Source organism: Nerophis ophidion, linkage group LG28, assembly GCF_033978795.1.
Source record: "Nerophis ophidion isolate RoL-2023_Sa linkage group LG28, RoL_Noph_v1.0, whole genome shotgun sequence".
Lineage (NCBI taxonomy): Eukaryota > Metazoa > Chordata > Actinopteri > Syngnathiformes > Syngnathidae > Nerophis > Nerophis ophidion.
In genome coordinates, this window is record NC_084638.1 from 15,416,793 (window position 1) to 15,437,917 (window position 21,125).

Here is a 21,125-nt window from a genome sequence, read left to right on the forward strand (position 1 = left end):
GATAATGTTCCCCTTTAAAGAATCATATAACAGGCATATCCTGGGCAGTTATATGGGGCCTGTACTACAGCGCGGTATAAAAATGACTATTTCCATCTCCAACATTAAAGTGAGTGTCACTAACACTACTGCACACAGGAAAACATGTGGAGAAGAATTGCAAGTAGCCGAAACAAAAATTGTGAATGACTGAGAAGAGGCTCCTTTTGTTCATGTAAGTCTACTGTGGAATAAACATGCTCAGGTGCTTAGAGCGATGCACAGAGTGAGACCTCTTAGTCTAGTTTAAAATCCACAGACCAAGAAGAAAACATATGGACAAAGCAATTTATTGATGAGGGAAGAATGAAATCATTAGGTTTTTATTCATTTATATCGGTCCCAGCCTACGATTGCATAAATATTTTAATACCTATGGACATCGTATTTAATGCTTTTTAATACCATTTTGGGCCTTAATTCAGGCAAAGTCCATTGAATGACTTTTAATGCGTTTTAATGATCCACAGAAACCCTGCTAAAGCTCTTAAAGGGGAACATTATCACAAATTCGGAAGGGTTAAAACCAATAAAAATCAGTTTCCAGTGGCTTATTTTATTTTTCAAAGTTTTTTTCAAAATTTTACCCATTATGGAATATCCCGAAAAAAGGCTTTAAAGTGCCTGATTTTCGATATCTTTAAATCCATTGTCCATTTTTCTGTGATGTCATTTAGTGATGTCAACATGGCGGATAGCACAGCAAGATATAGCGACATTAGCTCGGATTCAGACTCGGATTTCAGCGGCTTAAGCGATTCAACAGATTACGCATGTATTGAAACAGATGGTTGGAGTATGGAGGCAGATAGCGAAAACAAAATTGAAGAAGAAACTGAAGCTATTCGGCGATCGCCTTCTAACCAACAATTGAGTGTCGCAGGGTATCCATACATCTCAAAGCCATGTCTGTCGTAGCATCGCCGGTAAAATGTGCAGGAGAAACTTAAAACCGTCGATTGGCAAGTGTTTGTTTGGCATTAAATGCGGGTGGAGTGAAAAGCTGGATGCAAGTATAGCTACAAATGTACATACAGCTAGCTGGCAGTCATGCCGTGACCAAATATGTCTGATTAGCACATAAGTTAATAACATCAACAAAACTCACCTTTGTGATTTCGTTGACTTTATCGTTGGAAATATATCTGCTTTGAGTGTCGCAGGGTATCCATTCATCTCTGCGCCATGTCTGTCGTAGCATCGCCAGTAAAATGTGCAGACCAGGGACTTTCGGATCTTTTGACAATGGAGCAACTTAAATCTGTCGATTGGTAAGTGTTTGTTAGGCATTAAATGTGGGTGGAGGGAAAGGCTGGATGCAAATATAGCTACAAATGAGGCATAACGATGCAATATGTATATACAGCTAGCCTAAATGGCATGTTAGCATTGCTTAGCATGCCGTGCTAATCGATGCACACTCCACGTAAGTCAACTTGAATCCGTCCCTGATCATGTTGTTACACCCTCCGACAACACACCGACGAGGCATGATGTCTCCAAGGTACGGGAAACCGTCGAAAAAACGGAAAATAACAGAGCGGATTTGACTAGATATTTGTAATGTGTTTGAGAAAATGGCAATTTGACTACCTAGGTGAGGTCAAGTTGTGACGTCATCGCCCCGAGAGCGATTAATAGAAAGGCGTTTAATTCGCCAAAATTCACCCATTTAGAGTTCGGAAATGGGTTAAAAAAACATATGGTCCTTTTTCTGCAACATCAAGGTATATATTGACGCTTACATAGGTCTGGTGATGATGTTCCCCTTTAAATTAAAGTATTAAACAACTTATTACATTATTAACTTAATACATTTTAACAAAACAGAAGTATAAGTGATTATTACATTTTAATAGAAGTGTAGATAGAAACATGTTACTAAGGCTGCAGCTATCGATTATTTTTTTCTGATTAATCTATAGATTATTTTTCCTTTTACCGATTTTTTTTTTTTTATTTGAAATGAAGATGAAAAAATAAATGTAGGCCATTTTTTTCAAAAGGCATGGCTTTTATTTACAAAAAAATAAAGTATGGCAACTCAGTCAACATTGACAACAACATGACAAAATATTCTGTAACAATGTAAACATTTAAAACTTTTAACGTTTAACAAAATTAAAAGTAGCTTATTTGCTTTTTAATGTGCAAATATAAAAGTAAACATCCAGTGCAAATATTAATATGATGCAATAGTATAAGCATTTCAAAAGCAAAAGTATTGTCACGCGTTGCGACGCACTTGCTGCGCGGAGTTGCCACTTTGTGGATGCACACACGACCAGTGAGCCAGGATTGCAGGTAAGAACTTGGTTTTTAATAGAAAAATAAAATAACACTGGTACAAAAGGACAAAATAAAGCGCGGGCCTACGCACGGAAGCTAACGCTAAACTTAGCAGGATACAAAAAGGTCCAAAACGGTGACGTGCCGAACGCACGCGAAGCTAAGACGGAACTTAGCACAACTAAAGCAGAGATAAGCAGAGAATATATACGTGAATGTTGCCGATAGCAAACAATGAGCCGAGGACAAACTGAGGAATCAGGTGGGCTTAAATACACAAATAATAATCAGAAACAGGTGTGTGACAGGAGCCCATGAGGAGGAGCACATTACGTTGCCATGGTGATTAAAACAAACGAGGAAGTGCTCAAACGCAAAGAATCGGCCGAGTCCAGAATTAAACATGAACAAAGACATATAAACGACAAAACAATAAACGATCTGCAGATCGTGACAAGTATTGCTTATTTTGCTTTAAAATGTGCAAAAATAAAGATAAACATACAACAAAAAAAGTGCAGAACGAAATATTCTCAAACAACAGTGTAAACATTTTAACAAAAGTAATATATTGCTTATTTTGCTTTAAAATGTGCAAAAATAAAGATAAACATCCAGCCCAAAAAAGTGCCAATCTAAATATTCTGGATTACTGGAAATATTTTTGCTTTTAAAATGTACAAAATAAACATCCAGTCCAACACAGTACACAATAACCAATTCTACTCGTTCCAGTGAGTGACTAACAGTTGTAATAAAGAAAGGTTAGCATGTCTACATTCTCTGGGGTGAGGCTGCTTCTTTTCTTGTTTACAATATTCCCAGCAGCTGAAAATAGGCGCTCGGAAGGGGTCGATGTGGCTGGAACTGAGAAGTAAGACCGAGCGAGCATTGCCAGATTCGGAAACCTTGCCTGATGTTCTTTCCACCATTTTATTGAGTTTTCATCCTTGGAAATGGGGGATTCTCTAAAATAAGACACTAACTCATTTCTGACCATTTCAGTATCATTACTGTCATTGTTGTCTTCCTCATTGTTGCTGAGTTCATCTGAATCTGAGCCAAAAAGTGTGTCTAGTAAATATACAGGCCGCCTGTCAGCATCTGGTCTTTCCACTTGCATTGCTGTGCCCTGTTGAGCGTTTGTCTCCTTTTCCCTTCTTTTCTCCTCCAGAACTATTCCATGCAGCTTGTATTGAACTTTTAAACACTCATCTGCAGTCAGGAATTTCAGCTTCCTGTATCATGGGTCAAGTGCAGCTGCTAACATGCCCACATTTGGTCCATCATCTTTGAATGTGGCCTCGGCTTCCCACCTAGATGTTATCTCACGTGCAGCAGTGACCTGGAAACAATTGATTGATGCATTTTCAAAAGCAGTTTGTGTAGCCTTCCGAAGCCCTTTCACCAGCAGAGAGACAGCGGAAACTGTTACATAAGATTCTCCACTCAGGTACACAGTTGTACATTCAAAAGGTTTCAGAACTTGTTCAAGTTCTTCAAGCAAGCTCCACAGGTCAGCCTTTAGATCCAGAAAATGCTTCCCTCTTTGACTGACCTCCGGATCTGACAGAGTTGCTGTTATTGGCCACCTCTGCTCAAGCAGGCGACCAATCATGTAAAAGGAACTGTTCCATCTCACAGACACATCTTGTTGTGGTCTGGAGAACCCTTTTGTTTTTGCTTAACCTTAAGTTTTGTACTGGCCAGCTCACTTTTTCTGAAGTGCTCGACCAAACTTCTTGCTGCTCCTAAAGCTCTGCTGATGTGGTTGTTCTTTAGAGCATGATCATCTACAAGCTGTAGAGTATGGCCAGCACATTTGAGGGATGAAACACCATGTCTTTCCTCAAGAACTCTTAAAGCTGCAACAATATTTGCAGCATTGTCATGTACAATGACTTGTACTTGTTTTATGTTTATTTCAAAACTTATTGACCACATCCTCAATCCAAGAGGCAATGTTTTCTGCAGTGTGCCTTTCCTTGAGGGTCATTGTTGTCAAGTTAATTGAGGTAAGCTCCCACTCATCATTAACAAAGTGAATGGTGACACCAAGGTACGCTTCAGTGGCCATACTTGTCCATGCATCAGTTGTGTCAGTTTTCCTTTCACATTTTTCAGGATTGCTTTGACTTCATTCATTTTCTTTGTGTATTTTTGCTCCATAAGCTTAGTGAAGTGGGTTCTTGATGGTAATGTGTAGCCATAGTGAAACCGTTTGATCATTTTTTGAGACCTTTCCCCTTCTACTATATTTAATGGCCTCATGTCTATGACCATCATTTCCAGGACACCATCAGTCAGGTCAGCGGCCACTTGGGGTGTGCATTCAGTCCCATGCCTCTGTAGGAAAAAATCCTGGACACTGCTTTGCCGTTTGCTGCAACATAAGAGACAACATTTAATTTTCATTTTAAATATACCCAAATACAGCTTACTTTAATACAAAAGGTTAACTACACACATTATCTTGTTAAATTGGTTTAATAACACAACAAGGGACGGCGTGGCGCAGTGGGAGAGTGGCCGTGCGCAACCCGAGGGTCACTGGTTCCAATCTCACCTAGAACCAACCTCGTCACGTCCGTTGTGTCCTGAGCAAGACACTTCACCCTTGCTCCTGATGGGTGCTGGTTGGCGCCTTGCATGGCAGCTCCCTCCATCAGTGTGTGAATGTGTGTGTGAATGGGTAAATGTGGAAGTAGTGTCAAAGCGCTTTGAGTACCTTGAAGGTAGAAAAGCGCTATACAAGTACAACCCATTTACCATTTATCATTTAACAATGATAGTACGATTAAAGTGAAAGTTAATTGTTCGTTTGTACATAGTATATGTAACTGTTAATGTTGTAAAAGGTACAACTAATTAACGTTAGCGTTAAAGAGGAGCGTGTCTTTGTAAACACACAAAAGCACGCAAAACGCGCCCCTCAGAGCGAAACGGTGCTTTAGTTTATGAATTTACAACACAGATACAAATGACACATTGATGTTTTTGTGTAATGATGACAACGTATACTCACGTGGACGATTGGCTAGTTGATGGCAGGAACGCTGTCGGGTGTTTTCTTTTCAAATGTTCGTTCATAGCCGTTGTGCTGCTATGATAGGTCATCTCCGCTCGACACAGTGTGCAAGCAACAACATTATTAGGCCGTTTATTGAAATACTCCCACACTTTTGACGACTTTTGGCGTGCTTTTTCCCCTAGCTCGCACGGCTCGCATCGTCTGCTTTGCGCTCCGCCATGACGGTAGTGTGACCTAAATATGCGACGCCCGACGCACAAAAATGCCGACGACGTATTTACGTCATCGATTATGTCGACGCGTCGTTTCAGCCTTACATGTTACATTAGAAAGTTCCTAAATAAGAAGATTGTTAATGGAATTATTGAGACATTTCTAGAATGTATTTACAATTTTTATGAGATTTTAATTTAATTTAATATATTCTAAGGCCAGCGTGGCTTGGTTGGTGGAGCGGCCGTGCCAGCAACTCAACGGTTCCAGGTTTGAGCTTAGTCACTGCCGTTGTGTCCTTGAGCAAGGTACCTTACCCACCTGCTCCAAGTGCCACCAACACTGGTTTAAATGTAACTTAGATCATGGGTTTCACTATGTAAAGCGCTCTGAATCACTAGAGAAAAGCACTAAATAAATATACTTCACTTCACTTAAAAGGGAACCACACTTTATTTGTGTTTCGCCTATCAAGAACACACGTTTTTTTTTCTTTTTTATGCATTCTAAATAGTAAATAAATGCGATCAAAAGTCTGCTTACAATAAAGGCTATTAGAGTGGATATATTCTGCCTACAAAGAACATAAAAAACATCCAAACACCTCCATCAAGGTTTTATGTACATGCAGTAGGTATATATTGGTAGGTTGGTAATGCATGGCATCCTGCCAGTTGCTACGCTGAGAGTTATTCTAGTACCTGTCATTAAAGACAAGGCTGGTAAGGTAGGGACTATGGACAATTATCGACTTATCGCCCGAGCCAGCATGCTATCTTAAGTGCTGGAAAGTGTGATAATATACAGAGTTGGGGATCTTATTTGCACCACAGACAACCAATTTGGCTTTAAGAGCAAGTACAGCACTGACTTGTGTATTTATGCTTTAAAAGAAGTAGTAGAAAAATACAGAGCGCAGGGCCCTACAATGTTGGTAGGGTTTATTGATGCATCTAAGGCATTTGACAGAGTCAACCATCTCAAACTCTTTACCAGTCTGAAGCATAGGGGTGTTCTGGGTATATTCTGGCATATTGGTACAACAGGCAGACGAAGCAGGTAAAATGGGGGAGTAGTTTATTCTCTCCATTTAGAGTTGGCAATGGGGTACAGCAGGGTGGGCTTCTATCACCAGGCCTATTTAGCCTGTCTATGGATGACCTGTCAAGGCAGTGGGATAATGCAGAACAGGGTGCATCATGGGGAACCCCTTAATCAACCACTTTATGTACGCTGATGATTTGGCCATTATATCTCCCAGTAATGCAGGGTTCCACCAGCTTCTTAACATATGCTCAGACTATGGAATGAAGTTTGACATCAAGTATAATGCCACAAAGAGTATGGTAATGATATTTAGGACCAAGGAGGATCAACATCTCAATTTCCCAGGTTTATATTTGTCTGGTCAAACCCTGTCTGTGTGCAACACGGCTCAAATACTTAGGCCACATCATCAATGACAAGATGGAGGATGATGCTGATATGCTTGGACAGAGAAGAATGCTGTATGTCCAAGCCAATATGCTGGTGAGAAAATGTCATTACTGCTCTGATGAAGTGAAGGTGTACTTGTTTAGAGCTTACTGCACCCCTATGTACACAGCACCCCTCTGGGTGAGGTTCAAGAAAGAGAGCTTGCACAAACTCCAGGTAGCATATAATGACTGTCTCAGAATCCTGTTCAGAAAGGCCAGGGGTAGTAGTGCCAGCAAGCTTTTTTGTGATTTAGGGATAAACACCTTCCACACCACCCAGGGAAAACTGATGTTTAAGTTTATATGTAGACTGCAGGGGCCAGAGAATGGTTTTATTTATACAGATAACCAATCCTAGGTGTAGTTCTGTTAGGTACCAATCGTATTTATGGAAACACTTGTATCTGTGCCTCACAATACGAAGGTCCTGGGTTCGGTGTTGGGCTCGGGATCTTTCTGTGTGGAGTTTGCATGTTCTCCCTGTGACTGCGTGGGTTCCCTCCAGGTACTTCAGCTTCCTACCACTTCCAAAGACATGCACCTGGGGATAGGTTGATTGGCAACACTAAATGGGCCCTAGTGTGTGAATGTGAGTGTGAATGTTGTCTGTCTATCTGTGTTGGCCCTGTGATGAGGTGGCGACTTGTCCAGGGTGTACACCACCTTCTGCCCGAATGGAGCAGAGATAGGCTCCTGCACCCTTCGCGACCCCGAAAGGGACAAACGGTAAAAAATGGATGGATGTTGTCTGAGCCTTTAATTGAATGTGTAGAAGCATTTTAAAGTATATTTTTTTATTGATGCTTATAATTATTTACTATACGTTTTTTTTTTTTACTGAATATGCGCATGCGTCCATTTAAGTGTATTCTACAAATGGACTGGGCTAGGTAACTAATTTTTACGGGTAGTTAAATTCAAAAGAATAACGACAACTATGCGGTTGCAAGTACCAGACGTATATATGTACATCATCCTCACAAGACAACCAAACTTCGCATACACAATATATTTAAGAATAGTGTTAATAATCAAGTATAAAGTTATTAAAGATGTGAGAGTAAGAAGTAAACAAACCTGTTCTATGTAACACAACTTGATGATGTTTCTTATAATAAACATCCAGTAGTTGATGTTGTCGCTCCTTCTCCTCTTTTCTTGGACAAAGTTCCTCCTCATACTTTGCTGTCGTTCTTTCGCACATTTTCACACAATCACAACACTTTACACTCACATTAGTTCCCTAATTAGCGATGTTTAAATAACTTCCGCGTCTCTTTGTTAGCAGCTAACAAGCTAAGCTAACTAGCCAGCTAAACTAGCTGCAAGCTACCTTAAGTGAAGCTAGCAAACACGAGAAGTGTCAAAGTGCGCTCAGACTAATGCATCCGGCTACAAACAATTATTAACCGTGTGTACTCTATTAAACAACATATATGTAAGAATACAGAAATATAATGCCCGCGTTTAGGACTTCTCCGTCAGACGCCATCTTGCTTTATCACCCGATCAGACGGTCCATGCATGCGCGTACCTGACGTCACTTCCGCCAACTTGTTTTGCTACACTTCTTCTTCTTCTTCTTCTTCTTCTTCTTCTTTTGTTTTTATAGCGGTTGGCAATCAACCTTCTGGTGAGCATTACCGCCACCTACTTTAATGGAGTGTGGACCGAGGTGGATCCCTACTCTATATTCTTTTATTTAACCCAGTGGTTTTTAAATATGTGTTTATTGCTTTATATCCTATGTTTTCTGAATGCAATCCTAATATACTTCCGACTTCTAACCTAATATTTTCTTTTGCTAACTTATTTTCCAGTATTTCTCTTTCTCTATTGTATTTCCTACATTGTATTAAGACATGGTCAACATTTTCTATCTGGTGGCAAAAATCCCACAGCCCTGTAGTATGTTTGCCTATCAATTTTAGTGAACTATTTAGATATGTATGTCTTAATCTCATTCTAGTAATAATGTCTTCTTCTTTCCTATTTCTACCCCCTCCTCTCATGACACCTACTCTCCTCTGGACTTTGTAAAACTCTCTACCTTTTGTTTCCTTATTCCAATTATCCTGCCACTTTTTATTGTGTTCTATCTTAATTATGCTCTTCACTTCTTCTTTACTGTGCTTAATCTCCATGTTTACTTCTGTTTTAGTGCTTGCTTGTTTTGCGTATCTATCAGCTAACTAATTTCCCTCAACTCCTACATGAGCAGGAACCCAGAGAAATGTTACCACACCTCCCGCTTTATTTATTCTGTAGATTGCCTGAACTATTTCATAAACTATATCTTGTCTTGTTTCTGATGCTATGTGTTTTATGCTCGTCAAAGCACTGCTGGAGTCCGAGCACACGACTACTTTCCTTGCTTTGTTTTCCTCTATCCAGTTAACTGCCATATATTGCGACCAACTTCCCCGTAAAAACAGATAGTTTATCACTGATTCTTTTATTTAACACTATACTTCCCTGTGGGATAACTGCAGCAGCTCCTACTTTACTATTTATAGTTTTTGATGCATCTGTGTATATCATAATATTGTCAAAAAATATTTCCTCAATCCATTGTTCTATTTGGTAACTATTTACATGTCTATTCTTTAGTAATTGCATGTTTACCTTTGGGTTGTCATACATCCACGGTGGTATTGCAGGAATTAGTACTGTAGGGCTAACTTTAATATTGTCAATTTGTGTTGTTTTACATATATCTCCTATTATCCACCTAAAACTATTCATTTTTTTCTTCCCTTTTTCTTGGCAGTTTAGTAGCACTTGACGGGTTGGATGTCCTTGCTTGGATCCTTTTAAGTTTGCCCAATAAACTGCTGAGAGTTGATCTCTCCTCATGTCCAAATGTTTTTCGTTCATTTCTACTTGTAATGCTGCCACTGGAGTAGATTTAGTAGCTCCACAACATAATCTTAACGCCTGCGACTGGATCCGGTCTATTTTCCCAAGTAGAGTTTTTGAAGCAGATTGATAAATAATGCATCCGTAGTCGATAACAGATCAAATTAAAGTGATATATATTGTTTTCAATGTCAACCTATCAGCCCCCCAAACTTTACCCCTCAAAGCCCTCATTATATTTAACACATTTTTACTTTTCTCCACTATTTTGCTGATGTGGGTTGACCAGTTCATATTTTTATCAAACCATATTCCTAAATATTTAAATACTTGTACCTCTTCTATGTTTTCTCCATAGAGTTTTATTTGGAGCTTGTTTTGTACTTTCCTCTTCGTAAAATGTATGACTTTTGTCTTTCCAACAGAGAATCTTAAACCCCAAGCCGTCCCCCAGTCTTGAACATTATTTACCGCTTTTTGAATCTTCTTTTCTATATGATTTGTATTTCTACCTCTCTTCCACATCACTCCATCATCAGCAAACAATGCCACCTCCACTAACCCTTCCACTTCACTAAAAACTTCATTTATCATGATGGAAAATAGTACTGGACTTATTATACTCCCTTGTGGGGTCCCATTTTCCACTTCGTATTCTCTGCTATATTCATTCTCTAATTTTACTTATAATGTTCTACTTGTTAAAAAGTCTTTTATCCAGCTATACATTCTTCCTCTAATCCCAATCTTATTTAGTTTCATCAGCAACCCCTGTTTCCACAACATATCATACGCTTTCTCTATGTCAAAAAATACCGCAATTATACTTTCTTTATTTATTTGTCCCTTTCTAATTTCCTCTTCCAGCTACACTGCTGGGTCATTTGTGCTTCTTGCTTTGCGAACACCACTTTGGTAGTTTTTTATAATTTCTTTTGACTCTAAATAATATATTAATCTTTCATTAATCATTCTTTCCATTACTTTGCCCAAATTTGAGGTCAATGCTGTCGGCCTATAATTTCCTGCCTCTTCCGGATCTTTCCCTGGCTTGCATATTGGAATTATTACAGCTGTTTTCCACTTATCTGGTAATTTTCCTTCTTCATATATCCTATTATATAATTTCAAGACCACTTCTTTGCCGATGCTACCTAAATTTTTGATCATTTGATAACTCACCAGGTCTTTCCCTGGCGTCGTATTTTTAACTTTTTTTAAAATTCGAACCATTTCATCCAAAGAAAATGTCATATCCATAGTGTTGATAAAACTATTATCGTTGTCTTCCTTCATTTCCTCAATATTTAAACTAATTGTTTCTTCTCTCTTTTGTTTTTCTACATTTCTCAAATTATCATTACTGTGCATTTTAACAAAGTTTTTTGCTAAAAGTTCTGATTTTTCTTTATTTCCTACCACACTCCGCATTCCATCTTTCATCACATGATTTTTATGTTCTTTTCTGACCCCTGACATTCTCTTGATCATTCCCCACACCTGGCTTAAAGGAGTAGTTCTATTTAGTGTTTCACAAAAAGTTGTCCAATGGTGTTTTCTTGTTTTTTGAATAACATACCTTACTCTAGCTTGATGCCTTTTATATTGGATCATGTCTTGGAAATTATGTGTCCTTCTCAATATTCTAAATGCTCTATTCCGTTCTTGTATTGCATCTGTACACTCTTGTGTCCACCACGGCACTATCTTCCTTCTTCTCCCTATACTATTCCTTGGTATGCTCTGTTCGGCTGCTTCTATTATGCACTTTGTAATATCTGTATTTAATTGTTCAATATCTTGATCTATATCTACTTCCTTTAAAGTTATGTCGGTAATTTCCCTAAATTTCCCCCAGTCACCATGATTATACTTCCATCTTCCTTCTATCCTAGTACTTTCTGTCCTATGATTTATGTTTATGTGAATGAAGATTGGATAGTGATCACTTCCCATAGTGCTGTATTTATTTACTTCCCACTCCACCTTTCCTGCTAACCCTTGTGACACTAGTGTTAAATCTATTGCTGTTTCTTTACCCGTGACGACATCTAACCTTGTTCCCGACCCATCATTCACACACACCAGTTCTTTTTCCTCCAAAAGTGCTTCCAATGTTTCCCCATTCCAGTCATCCCTTTCACCCCACATTGTGCTATGTGCATTAAAGTCACCACTCCAGTGCTCGATTATTGTTTCTAGTTGGTGAATTTCTAATTTCTTGCATGGATTATAGAAGTTTAGTACTTTGTATCTTTCTTTATTATTCCATACTTCTACTCCTACTATCTCTGGTTCTTGATTTACTTTTAATATTGAATAATGCATATCTTCCTCTTCCACGACCAGGACGAAAACCAAACTGTTCCTCCTGAATCCGAGGTTCGACTATCCGACGTAGCCTCCTCTCCAGTACACCTGAATAAACCTTACCGGGAAGGCTGAGGAGTGTGATCCCACGATAGTTGGAACACACCCTCCGGTCCCCCTTCTTAAAGAGAGGGACCACCACCCCGGTCTGCCAATCCAGAGGTACCGCCCCCGATGTCCACGCGATGCTGCAGAGTCTTGTCAACCAAGAGAGTATGGGGTATCGGACTGTCTTATTATGGCAGTCCGATCCCTGTACGATCAGTGCCAGAGCTTGGTCCGCATTGCTGGCAGTAAGTCGGACACATTTCCAGTGAGGGTTGGACTCTGCCAAGGTTGCCCTTTGTCACCGATTCTGTTCATAACTTTTATGGACAGAATTTCTAGGCGCAGTCAAGGCGTTGAGGGGTTCCGGTTTGGTGGCCGCAGGATTAGGTCTCTGCTTTTTGCAGACGATGTGGTCCTGTTGGCTTCATCTGACCGGGATCCTCAGCTCTCACTGGATCGGTTCGCAGCCGAGTGTGAAGCGGCCGGAATGAGAATCAGCACCTCCAAATCCGAGTCCATGGTTCTCTCCTGGAAAAGGGTGGCCATCTCCGGGTTGGGGAGGAGACCCTGCCCCAAGTGGAGGAGTTCAAGTACCTAGGAGTCTTGTTCACGAGTGAGGGAAGAGTGGATCGTGAGATCGACAGGCGGATCGGTGCGGCGTCTTCAGTAATGCGGACGTTGTACCGATCTGTTGTGGTGAAGAAGGAGCTGAGCCGGAAGGCAAAGCTCTCAATTTACCGGTCGATCTACGTTCCCATCCTCACCTATGGTCATGAGCTTTGGGTCATGACCAAAAGGATAAGATCACGGGTACAAGCGGCGGGAATGAGTTTCCTCCGCCGTGTGGCGGGGCTCTCCCTTAGAGATAGGGTGAGAAACTCCGTCATCCGGGAGGAACTTAAAGTAAAGCCGCTGCTCCTCCACATCGAGAGGAGCCAGATGAGGTGGTTCGGGCATCTGGTCAGGATGCCACCCGAACGCCTCCCGAGGGAGGTGTTTAGGGCACGTCCAACCGGTAGGAGGCCACGGGGAAGACCCAGGACACGTTGGGAAGACTATGTCTCCCGGCTGGCCTGGGAAGGCCTCGGGATCCCCCGGGAAGAGCTAGACGAAGTGCCTGGGGAGAGGGAAGTCTGGGCTTCCCTGCTTAGGCTGCTGCCCCCGCGACCCGACCTCGGATAAGCGGAAGAAGATGGATGGATGGATGGCATATCTTCCTTAATAAATATGGCACATCCTCCTCCTTGCCCATCATTCCTATCTTTATGTATCGTTATGTATCCTTTTATTATAAAGTTTAATTTTGGCTTCAGCCATGTTTCTTGAATACATATTATATGTGGTTTATTTTTCATATTATTAATACATCCCTTTAATTCCTGTCCGTTTGCTATCAAACTTCTGGCATTCCACTGAACAATTAACATGGCGTTGGATTGTGGTCACATGACTCGGTCTCGTCTACTCTCTGTAGCTCACCTTGCACCTGTTCCCAGGATAGTTCTTTTAAATATAAAAACTTTGCTGCTGCTTTGACAATTATTTTGATTTTCTCAGTCTTGTTTCTAGCCTGTTCTGTACAGTTTATTACGTAAGCCAGGAATACATCTAGTTTGTCCATGGAAATTCCTGTATTTGCTGCCTCTTGTTTTTTATTTCTTGAACTATTTTCACTTCTGTCCTGTTCTGCACTTTCTTGATTTCTTATTTTAACTGCCTCTGCGTATGTAATATTTATTTCAACTCTGATTTGCTGTACTTCTGTTGCCTGTTTTCTTATGATGCAGCCCCCATACGCTGCTGTGTGATTCCCGCCACAATTACAACACTTGACCTGTTCATTTTCTCCACATTGTCCATATTCATGCTCTCCTCCACACCGTCCACATCTCATCTTAGCATGACACACACTAGCTATGTGCCCATAGCGTTGGCACTTGAAACAACGTACTGGGGGTGGCACGTAAGCTCTAACATAGAAGCTTAAATACCCAATCATGATTCCGTCTGGTGGGACCTCCTCTGCAAATTGCACTAGCACGGGTTCGCTCTCAGTCTTTTCACCGTTCCTAAATGCCATCATTCTTTCCATCATAGTGACAGTTCCTCCTTTTATTTCTCTTTTCAGATCATCTAAATTTTCTCCTCTTGGGATTCTTGTCACGACTCCTCTTGCCCCCTTTCGTTCTCCCACTTCGATTTTTTCCTTTATTATTTTGTTGCACAGTTTTTGCAATCGCATTGCTTTGTTCTTTTGCTCTCCATTTTTGCATTTAATCAACAGCCGTCCGTCCCTGAGCACCTTTGCTATCTCCACCTCTCCAATGTCCTTCTTTAATCCCTTAACCAGTGTCATCAAACTAATGTCATTCATATCTTGGTTGGATTTAAATGTATAAATGATCTTATATTCATCCATCATAACCCTTTTCCTCTTATCAACCTCTTCATCGTCTTCATGCACTCTTTTAGCACTCGACTTTCCTTCACTCCCTCCTCTCCCCTTCTTTCTTCTCTCCCCTCTAGTCCTATCCATTTCCATACTATCCTCATACATCCCGTCACTATCCCCTTCCATCTCGATCCAGTCACAAAACAGCTTATGCTCAACCGCCAAAACAGATTTAGACACTCTCGCCGCCGCCATATTCACTTCAAATGTTTGGTAGTTCCGCGTCTCTCCTTCCGGAAGCTTCCGTTCCTCTCCCCTCTCCTCCTCCTCGCAATCCGCCCTTCGTCCTCCTTCGTAGAAAATGAGCCCCCCACACACCTTTTTTGCCACACTTACTTACCATGGTTCTTTTGTGTCATCCGTATTTCAATAACAATGTCATCATAAACCATTACATTTAAAACAAACGTTATTAAAAAATACTGTGTTCATTATGAAACCGCACAGATCAGTACACAAACCTGAAAGATCTGTCCAGCAGCTTCAAATGGAAAATAAATCGATTTTTTACTATTTTTATAGTTATTTATTTATTTCCGAATTCTGAAAAGGTAAAATATTTTTGTTAAGTTACAGTAAGTGTTTTGTTTAAAAAAATTAACATTTAAAAAAAAAATTATGCGATGGGAGTTAGTGGTGTCCCCGTACGTCATTCATTAAAATGACAGAAGCGTTAAAGTGATTGAAATTGTGGCGATACACCTTGTTCATTTTCATATTCTTGTTCCTTTTTACTCCGAGGTAAGATATATATTTTTTTACACATACATTACTAAAACATACAAGTATTTCATTAAGATGGCAGGAGCTCTGTGCTCTTGTTTCATTTGAATCCCGGAAACTCAGAATAAAAGTCTGATGTTCTTACGGCGGGGTAATTCAGGGTTTCTTTACAACACGCAAAATACATAAAAATGAAGCAAAACGCTTCCATCAAAACTCCAGTTGCATATTTGACCCTGTTCTTGGGAATACTGGTAGATTTGATTGAAGTGTGTTTGCTTTCTTGGCACAGAGCCAGTTCAAAACATTGTTCTCAAATGTTTAGCAGGGTTAAGGTCAAGTCTCTGGAACAGACATTCTGGAAACCTGCCTGAAACCCTTGGACAGCAGTTTTGTATGTGTGTTTAATATTGTTGTCTTGTTGGAAAACCTGCTTGTGTACAAAGATCAGCCTTTTCACTGTTGATTGAAGGTGAGGCAAAGTCTCATCTGACCAGTAAAGTTTTGTCCCAAAAACTGCTTGAATGTGTGGGTGTCTTATAAGTAAATCCTTCTTACAGATGGCAACTTTGGGACAGGGGTTTCTTTCTTGGTCTGCACACTCTCAGTCTATGACCATGTAAAACTGCTTTGAGTTCAAGCACTTGGCGGGCTTGAGGTTTGACAGTTTCCAGCCTGTCACTAAACATCCGTCCATCCATTTTATACTGCTTATCCCTTTAAACTGGGCAATTCAAAGCGTGAGCCGGCTTTAGCACAAACAATATGAAAGTAGGTTAGAGGTTCTAGGTCACATGACTAAAGCTATTGACAATTAAAATGTTCCTAGTGAGCCAATGACAATTACTTTATTGACCGTCCCTTAAACTAAAGCACTTGTCAGCAGGGACTGACAGACGTGGCATGAGTTTTCAGTGCCAGGGACAAACAGTCAGCCTGGCTGGATGTTGAATGTCTGTTGAATATCCAACTTGGAAACTAATTTGACCTCTGTTTGACATTTGCTGATCACTCCAGAAACACTGAGAGCGGACTCCGCCAAACTACCTTTGAGTAAATGTTGCAATTTTCAATGCTAACAAAGAATTTTACTTAAAAAATGCTACAAAGTAGGTGAAGTAAGTCTCCACTTTTCGGAAAGTTGTGATCGCTAATATATATTGGCTGTGCTTTTGATATGTTGCTGATTAACAATAGCAATTTCTCATGACGTTAACACCTCTAACTTACTTAATGACAACTATAACTAAGACTTGTGAGTAACAAGTACAATATGTACATTATAAACACTTTTTTGGGCGCAACACAAACACTATGAATTTACACTACCACCACCTAGCGTATTGGACTTGCAACTGTAAATAAACTTACTTGTAAATGATACTATGATAATAAAACAAGATGTAACAAAAGGACAACATTTACCATAACAAACTCATTTTTAAATGTTGCAATTAACATTTTGATTTAATTATCACAAACAATTAATATTATTAACACACACAAAACTACCACTAAGTAGGTTCGTTAAGGATTGGTATCGATTTCAAAGTACCGGAATCTATGCCGCATCGGTTGAAATGTGATCAATACCGATCCCTACCAGCAAGTGTTGTTGAACTGGAAACTAATTTCCAAACACAACTTCATCACACATAATACTCCACTATGGAATTGTTGTTATATTAAAATGAGAAACAAATCCATCTTTCTACAGCAATGGTTTGAAAAAGGCATTTGGTCGCTGATGCACTTATTGACTGATAAAAGTATTTTATTATTTGAATATTTCATTAAATACGAACTGCAAATAGACAAAACCATTTTTTTAAATTATAAAATCTTCCGTTCAAAATATTCTAAATAGACTATCTCACCTTTTCCAGAACTATTTTCTAAACTTTCTGGGCTGTTGGTGGATGGACACAATATTACAGATTTGAAACTCTGAAATTAGACAATTCTTTACTATTTCTTTATTACTGTATTTATTTGGAAACAAACAAACAAATAAAAAATACGAATAACTTGAAAGTTTCCATTCTTCCAGAAGCCAAGGAGTTAATTTAACCAAAAAAAAAAACTGGAATTTACCACTTAAAATATTTTTTAGAATATTGTTTTGCAATTGAAGACAACGTTTGATCGTTCTGTAATAGGGGGGGAAAAAAATTAACTGTTTATTTTGTGAATGTATGCAAAGTAAATCTCTGTGGGATGATGTACAATATTGGCTTTTGCCTGACACTCCAAACTTTGATTTGATATTGACATCTGTTTAGGGCTTCACAGTGGGAGAGGGGTTAGTGTGTCTGCCTAACAATACGAAGGTCCTGCAGTCCTGGGTTCAATCCCAAGCTCTGGATCTTTCTGTGTGGAGTTTGCATGTTCTACCTGTGAATGCGTGGGTTCCCTCCGGGTACTCCGGCTTCTTCCCACTTCCAAAGACATGCACCTGGGGATAGGTTGATTGGCAACACTAAATTGGCCCTAGTGTGTGAATGTGCACGTGAATGTTGTCTGTCTATCTGTGTTGGCCCTGCGATGAGGTGGCGACTTGTCCAGGGTGTACGCCGCCTTCCGCCCGATTGTAGCTGAGATAGGCGCCAGCGCCCCCTGCGACCCCAAAAAGGGAATAAGCGGTAGAAAATGGATGGATGGATGGACATTTGTTTATAAAGGGAAAAAAAAAAACATTAAAAAAGTTTAAAACACAACAATGGTATTTTTTTTTTTTTATCCAGAAATGTTTGTAAAAACAAAACCATCCTTCCACAAACAATTCAGCCATTTTCTCTCAATTTTATAATGCATAAAGGTCTGGGGACATACATATAAAACAATCACAACACAATCATCATATTACAAAAGAGAGTAATAAAGATAATTGATAAAATGGTATAGAGACCCAACAAATGATTCATAAAGTCACACATTTTAAAATTGTATAAAAAACAACTGTTCAAATGATGTATAAAGTAAATAATAATATGCTTCCTGAAGTGGTCCAGAAGATGTTTCAGATGTGAACCAGTACATATGTATACCATATAAAGGTGCTTATCTATGGGATTATTAACAATTAGAAATACAAATATGTCACATTTCAATATTTCAAGCACCTATAAAAACAGTATTAAGAATAAGTCTAAAATTGTCTGATGAATATATAAATATACACATAAAATGTTTATTTTATGTAAAATATGTCTTGTACTGTTTACTCTTACCGTTTCAGCCAAATTGTTATGTTAAATTTTTAATAAAAGTACACAATGTTGCATATTAATGTATGTACTTGATTGAAAAAAACACTAATAAAAATATATATTCTATAAATGTAGAAGCATGTTTAAAAGATTGTTACACAAACAACAAAGCCACACATGTTATATGTGCTGATGTTGTTAGAAAGCCAAAATTAAAGTCCATCCATCCATCCATCTTGACAGTTTATTTCAAATCCTGCAGTTTCATTTGCTGCTGCTGTTCTCACCAGCACACTTGTGTTTCTTACACTGGTACTTATAAGAGAATCTTTCACCACACACACTGCAACTCAACACTTTCTCTCCTGGGTGTGTTCTCATGTGTACTACAAGGTTTGGTCGTTCACAAAAGCTTCTGTTGCAGATTGAACAGGAATGTGATTTTTCACCAGTGTGTGTTCTCATGTGTCTTTTCAAATGTTGACTCTCTGTAAATCCTTTACCACATATTGAACAGGAAAAAGGTTTTTCGCCAGTGTGCGTTCTCGTGTGTACTTTCAAATGGTGACCATGTGTAAAACCTTTACCACAGGTTGAACAGGAAAAAGTTTTTTCACCAGAATGTGTTCTCATGTGTACTTTCAAATATTGACTTTGTGTAAAACCTTTACCACAGGTTGAACAGGAAACAGTTTTTTCACCAGTGTGTGTTGTCATGTGTACTTTCAAATTGTTACCCTGTATAAAAATTTTACCACAGATTGAACAGGAAAAAGGTTTTTCGCCACTGTGCGTTCTCGTGTGTACTTTCAAATGGTGACTATGTGTAAAACCTTTACCACAAATTGAACAGGAAAAAGGTTTTTCTCCAGTGTGTGTTCTCATGTGTACTTTCAAATATTGATTTCGTGTAAAACCTTTACCACAGGTTGAACAAGAAACCGTATTTTCACCAGTGTGTGTTGTCATGTGCACTTTCAAATTGTTACTTTGTACAAAACCTTTACCACAGATTGAACAGATAAAAGGTTTTTCACCAGTGTGTGTTCTAATGTGTACTTTCAAATTGTTATTTTGTACAAAACCTTTACCACAGATTGAACAGATAAAAGGTTTTTCACCAGTGTGTGTTCTCATGTGTTCTTTCAAAAGGTTACTTAGAACAAAACCTTTGCTACAGATTAAACACATAAAAGGTTTTTTTTCAGTGTGTATTATTCTGTGTAATTTCAAACTCTGACTTCGTGTAAAACCTCTTCCACATATTGAACAGATAAAATGTTTTTCTCCGGTGTGTCTTCTCATGTGTGTTTTCAGATGACAAGGGTATTTGAAGGTTCTGTCACAGTGAGCACACTTGAAGTGAGTGTTGTCAGTGTGACATGTCTTATCATCTTTAGAGTCTTCATCATCAGTGTCAGGAGAGTGTGACGTTGTGTCCTCACTATCTGATAGTGGAGCTAAGAGCTTGTCTGCTTGTGATCCTCCACAGTGGTCTCCATCAGCTTCTGTTGTCATGTGTTGTGTTGAGCTGCTGCTTGGAGGCTCCGCCTCTCTCTTCTCCTCACTTTCACCTTCGACCTCATCATCTTCACTCTTCACAGGGACACCAGTCACTGGGAATTCCACCAGTCCTTCAATATGCTCTCCCTCCTGACTCATACTGTGTTCCTCCTCTTCCTCCTCCTTTTTACAGGGAAGGGTCTGTGTCAAAGAGGAAAAGGAGACGCCAGAGGGTCCGTGGCGCTTGGTCTTCCTCTTTGATGGATCCTCCTTCACCATCCTGAAGCTGCACTCCTGTTTTTCAGGCAGAAGTTGTTCTTCACAGACGTCTGCAGGACACAAAATGACAAACATGCTTGAGAAATGTCCAGATTCAGTCAGTAAGTTCACATGAACTTAAAGGCCTACTGAAACCCACTACTAGCGACCACGCAGTCTGATAGTTTATATATCAATGATGAAATATTAACATTGCAACACATGCCAATACGGCCTTTTTAGTTTACTAAATTGCAATTTTAAATTTCCTGCGAAGTGTCGTGTTTAAAACGTCGCGGTATCATAACGCGTGCGTTCGACGTCACCGGTTGTAGCGGACATTATTTTCCAGCCCGATCCAAGCTATAAGTAGTCTGCTTTAATCGCATAATTACACAGTATTCTGGTCATCTGTGTTGCTGAATCTTTTGCAATTTTTTCAATTAATAATGGAGAAGTCAAAGTAGAAAGATGGAGATGGGTAGCTTTTAGCCTTTAACCACAAAAACACAGCCGGTGTTTCCTTGTTTAAAATTCCCGAAGATGAAGCTTTACTATGGATCAGAGCGGTCAAGCGAACATGGATCCAGACTACATGTCCACCGGCAGTTTTTGGTGAGAAAATTGTGGTAATAAGTCGCCTCTCACCGGAG

The 21,125-nt window shown here is 39.5% G+C and overlaps 2 protein-coding genes across 3 annotated transcripts in view; both read right to left on the reverse strand.

The window, feature by feature from the left end:
- Positions 1-21,125, reverse strand: part of LOC133545329 (oocyte zinc finger protein XlCOF6.1-like) — a 95,073-nt gene that overhangs the window by 19,244 nt on the left and 54,704 nt on the right. The window lies entirely within an intron of this gene.
- The window catches only part of LOC133545334 (gastrula zinc finger protein XlCGF57.1-like), a 28,684-nt gene continuing 25,851 nt past the window's right edge, over positions 18,293-21,125 (reverse strand). For both annotated transcript variants that reach the window (XM_061890815.1, XM_061890814.1), the window contains exon 2: positions 18,293-20,543. In XM_061890815.1, the coding sequence (XP_061746799.1) occupies positions 18,976-20,493 (1,518 nt within the window). In that variant the 5' untranslated portion in view covers positions 20,494-20,543 and the 3' untranslated portion in view covers positions 18,293-18,975. The remainder of the gene's footprint in view (positions 20,544-21,125) is intronic.